We start from the raw sequence: 5045 nt of genomic DNA, 5'->3' as shown, positions 1-5045 counted from the left end.
TCGCCCCTTTCCGTAACCTGCAAGAAGACTCGGCTCCCCCTATCGGTATTCGGCTTGTCCCGGAATAACACGAGTGTGTCGCGAATGAATCCGGGCAGTCGATGACAACAGAAGGGGGTGAAAATTTGATCGTGCACAACGTCACATTCCGCTGCAGTCCTCTGTACAGTGGAAATGGATTCTCCCGTTCACGCTCAAAGGCTTCTGCACCAAAACCCTGTGTCCAATGTTTGTTCAGTTTCTTTTGCGGTGAATATATTGTTACTTGATTATGAACAAAATGTTAACCTGGGGTTATACCGGTGCACCGCATGTAATGTTTGCTTGTTTGTTTGTTTGTTGTTTAACGCCGCACTCAGCAATATTTCAGCTATATGACCGCAGTCTGTGAATAATCGAGTCTGGATCAGACAATCGAGTGATTGATCTCATGAGCATCAACCTACGCAACAGGGATACGATGACATGCATCAACCAAGTCAGTGAGCCTGACCACCCGATCCCGTTAGTCGCCCTTTACGACAAGCATCGGTTGGTGAAGACCTATTCTACCCCGGATCTTCACAGGTCGATCTTGAAGTTACTAACCCTCACCCTTCCGTGGTTTCTGTCGTCAGATGGACAAGTACATCTTTTGGTCAACAGTTGAGGGCCATGGCGATCGCGTTAGGACTATACTTAAGTGTTAAAAGGACATATTTCACGGTACTTTTTCCACAACATGAATTGGCATTTTTTCTATTTTAGTCCATAAGTCATAATCATCACTGCCTTTCATTGAATAAACAATAGTTAATAACTTGTTGTAATATTACAAAAAGGTACCACACATCTTGAGGTAGTGTTGAACCCAACTCACTCACTCATCTACAGTTAGGTAAGCAAGACTATAACAGTAACGGACATTTGCTGGGTTTATTGTAACTCAAATTTGATTTTTTGTGCTTATTTAACTCTTTTTTACTATGCTTTTCAAGACATCAATCGGTCCCGGCTTTTTCGGCGGCCATCTTGCGTATGAAATGCTTATTGGCTGTATACACAACGATGGACACGCTCTTATAGTGAAGGAGGCTTCGTTTCTTTTCGTTTTTATTTAGAAATATTGATCAAAATAATAGACTTGCAGCATATACTGTACAATCGTTTTGAAAGTAATCAATATTTTTTAATTTTCCACAATTCATATGTCGGACTTCTAAGGACACTAAATGTGGAGGAAATGTCAAAATTTATCAAAATGGTCGATTTTAGATTCGTCAATTAGTTTCAACAGTGTAATTAATAAAGCCCCTGCTATAAATTGGACTGTGACAATCAACGCTGAAAGCCATCGAGCGATAATCAAAGGCTGGAAGATCTATAGTGACACGTGACCTAAATGCGTCACAATGGAATAACTTTTGCACGTGACACTGCTGTTTTAACTTCCACTTAGGACTTATGTGTACAGTGTACAAAACCCTATTGACGCTAGCAATACGACAATAATGTGTGCCATTGTGGGATAAAGCAGCGCTTGGAATGGTTGCTTGATGATTACCTTTAATTATGTGTCGACCAGTTACTCGACCCGTGAAGATTCCGGGGTAGAATAGGTCTTCAGCAGCCCATGCTTCCCGTAAAAGGCGACTATGCTTGTCGAAAGAGGCGACTAACGGGATCGGGTGACTTGGTTGATGCATGTCATCGATCCCAATTGCATGGATCGATGCTCATGATGTTAATCACTGGATTGTCTGGTCCAGTCTCGATTATTTACAGACCGTCGTCATATAGCTGGAATATTGCTGAGTGCGGCGTTAAACAACAAAACAAAACAAAAAAACCAGTTACTCCCTTATTACACGGGACCACGATGTAGCGGTGTCAAACAATGCCACACCCAATCACTATGTCTATGATTGTATATGGTGTCAAACATTTTTCTCATATTGCTCTTGTAGTGTTTCAGACCGTTACACTAGACGAATGAAAGCCTTCAGATTGATATTCTACGAGACCACAGTTTCCCCGATATCACTACCAGTGTCCTATCTCCGTAACCATGACAAAGGACACGCGAGGACCTCACAGAGTGCACAACCCCAGATAAATTCAAGTCACATGACATGGATTCCCTCAAAGAGGTGAACATGCCATTCCCGCAGGAACAGTTTCACGCGTTGAGGTCTGGAGGTCATATACCCCAGATACCAGCTCGAAGCAAGTTCCCCCAATACTCGCTACCCCAGTTGGACGAAAGACTGCTACAAGCTCCATACCAGAGTGTGCCACCTTTGTTACCCTCACACAGTGAACGAGGTGACGCTGTGGGGAGCTTGCCTCACCTTGATGTAAGGGAGACAATCCAGATATTACATGGACTTGAAAACGTCACCGATCTTGAACAAGATTCAAAAATAGGGCAGCATCGTAATAGGAATGCTTCATTTTCGAGAAGATGTGAGAAACAGTTTAGCCAGCAAGGACAACAGCCTGGTCCCTTCATTCGTAACGAACTATTCTTGATGAATCGAACTGAACGAAGATCTAGATCAGGACAAGCGGCACTTCCGGTTCCTGAAATCAACGCCAACACCTTTACCCATGCAGCCCTCGTGAAACCCACTAAAGAGGCTGGATCGGAAACAGGTAGGAATATATTCAGCGCTTTAACCGATATCAACACAGATCGGTCGGACAGGTCTCTGTTTGAATGTGGGACACGGCACTCCAGGCAATCGCGAGCTGATATGGAGATGGATCCTATACATGAAACGTATGCACCTGAGCTTGGACTCAGAGACTCAGCAAACCCTCAATGTAAACCTTATGAAATGCTGAATAGTGATACTCCCAAACTGGGACACAGAAATAATAAGGTCCAGGACCTGTCGAAAATGAAAAGAATAAAGAGAATCTGGGATCTTTTCAGAAATGGAAAGACCACGGGACAAGCATCTTCTGGTAGACCTGCTGTTACCGACTTGGTAATAAATGATTCCGATGTTCATGTTGCTAAGCAACGGTCAGCGCCAACTTTCAGAGATATATCAGGGCAAAGCACCATTTCCATCAGCACACGCTGCAGTGGACAGACTGAGACTCCCCGAGACGAAGTTATTCGGAAGGAGGTAAGCACTGAGGAACGAAGGACATCCCGTCTTTGCCCAAACCAGACCGAGATTGTGAAGGCTGCAGCACAATCTGAGAAAGTTAAGGTACGGAGGGGAACTGCAGAGGCTCTTTCTGATATAGAGAGGAATCCCACTGACGTAATAGCCGTTGCTGGGGAATATGAGTCTCGTGTCGGAAATGAAACTTGGAATATTGGATCTCAGGAATCCCCGAAAAGGAAACGGTTACAGAAAATCAAGCCGTTTTATGCTAATGAATTAATTATGGAGAAAATATCGACGAAGAGACATTGCACTGATCTAGAACAAAATGGTTCCGGCGTTCATGTTGCTAAGCAACGGTCAATATCAACGTTCAGCTGTAATGTCCCCGGACATAATACAACGAGTGTGAGGAAATGTGATGAAAAGATTGCCTCTACTGGTAATGACAATATCAAGAATGGCTTGCGTCAGTCGGCAATAGTTGAAACAGATCAAAAGGATGCCCGTAACAGAGAACATAAAGCTTTCATATTCTGTAATGGGGAACGCTATCAAATCGTTAGTTTGAAAGAATTTGAGACTATCCAATGTGGTCAACTGGCCACAGTCTGTCATGATATAAGATGATGTAATAAACACGATTTTAAAATGTTGTATTAAATCTTCAGTTATTTTGTATAAGTCCACGATTCATTTTCCGTAATTTGAGCGAATAAGTGCATCATGTTTGGGGGATCCCAGTCGCCTGACGCACCGCAATCCCACGTGCAGAGTTGCGTCCCTTGGGCACGCGAGAAGTTGATGATTGATTGTTCGAACTGTCCCGATCCGAATATGTTTCTAGGTTTGTCAGCACTGTGTCCGTGCTCGAAGGTTTCACCAAAGTGATAAATATCTGAGACCTGCATCACTTCGGGCTTTCCTCCCACATCAGGCTGACACGCCGTGAATTAACTGGAAAATTGTTCAAAGCGATGTTAAACCGAACTCACTCACTCACTTACTCGCATATCATTGTGATTGGGACTATATGTAAACCATGCCTCCTTTGTCTCTGACCATTCAGTAACTACCTGAATTTCTAGTTGAATACCACTTGGCAATTGAAGATCCGGGGTAGAATAGGCCTTCAGCAACCCATGCTTGTCGTAAGAGGCGACTAACGGGATCGGGGGGTCAGGCTGGCTGACTTTGTTGATGCATTTCATCGTAGCTTAATTGCGTGGATCGATGCTCATGATGTCAATCACTGGATTGTCTGGTCCAGACTCTATTATTTACAGACCACCGTCATGCATCTGGAATATTGCCGAGTGCGACGTTAAACAACAAACAGTCGAACAAAACATTTTTCCCTTAAGGTTGGTTGGTTGGTTTGTTGTTTAACGCCGCACTCAGCAATATTCCAACTATATGACGGCGGTCTGTAAATAATCGAGTCTGAACCAAACAATCCAGTGATTAATATCATGAGCATCGATCCACGCAATTGGGATTGATGACATGCATTAACCAAGTCAGCGAGCGAGCTTGACCACCCGATCCCGTTAATTGCCTTACAAGCATAGTCGCCTTTTACCATAAGCATGGGTTGCTGAAGACCTATTCTACCCCGGATCTTCACGGGCCGTAACTGAATGGAAATGACATCTTTGAAATTGTGAAAGTATGTGTAAGGGATCGACCATTTGATATTTAGGGTAAGGGGCGGGAGCTTTTATCGAACAACATATATTGTCCCCGAAAATGCCTGAAAAATAAATTATGCTTCAGAATGTTGAAGAAAAGAAATAGTCTGCCACAAAAATTACATTGTCGCCCCCAACGATATTTATGACATGTGGCTGCAATTGGCCTAATCCGGTATCCAGGCAGCTATAGAAGAAGGATAATATTTCGAGAACACGTTATTTAAAGAGATTCGAGGTAAATGTAAAGATT

At 43.3% G+C, this 5045-nt stretch overlaps 1 protein-coding gene across 1 annotated transcript; it reads left to right on the top strand.

Annotated features, from left to right (window-relative positions):
* The first annotated feature begins 2111 nt into the window (after positions 1 to 2111).
* Positions 2112 to 3731, top strand: LOC139457229 (uncharacterized). The gene has a single exon (XM_071238642.1). The coding sequence runs from the start codon at positions 2112 to 2114 to the stop codon at positions 3729 to 3731; it is 1620 nt and encodes a 539-aa protein (XP_071094743.1).
* Positions 3732 to 5045: the final 1314 nt, after the last annotated feature.

This window comes from Haliotis cracherodii, unplaced genomic scaffold (assembly GCF_022045235.1).
Source record: "Haliotis cracherodii isolate W230 unplaced genomic scaffold, xgHalCrac1.p SCAF_12, whole genome shotgun sequence".
NCBI classification, from domain to species: domain Eukaryota; kingdom Metazoa; phylum Mollusca; class Gastropoda; order Lepetellida; family Haliotidae; genus Haliotis; species Haliotis cracherodii.
Note: the sequence above shows the minus strand (reverse complement) of the source record. Positions and strands in the feature narration are given on the sequence as shown.

What these genes read in the sequence shown, in the direction of transcription:
- LOC139457229 (XM_071238642.1), top strand. Translation starts at nt 2,112, where the DNA reads ATGGATTCCCTCAAAGAGGTGAACATGCCATTCCCGCAGGAACAGTTT.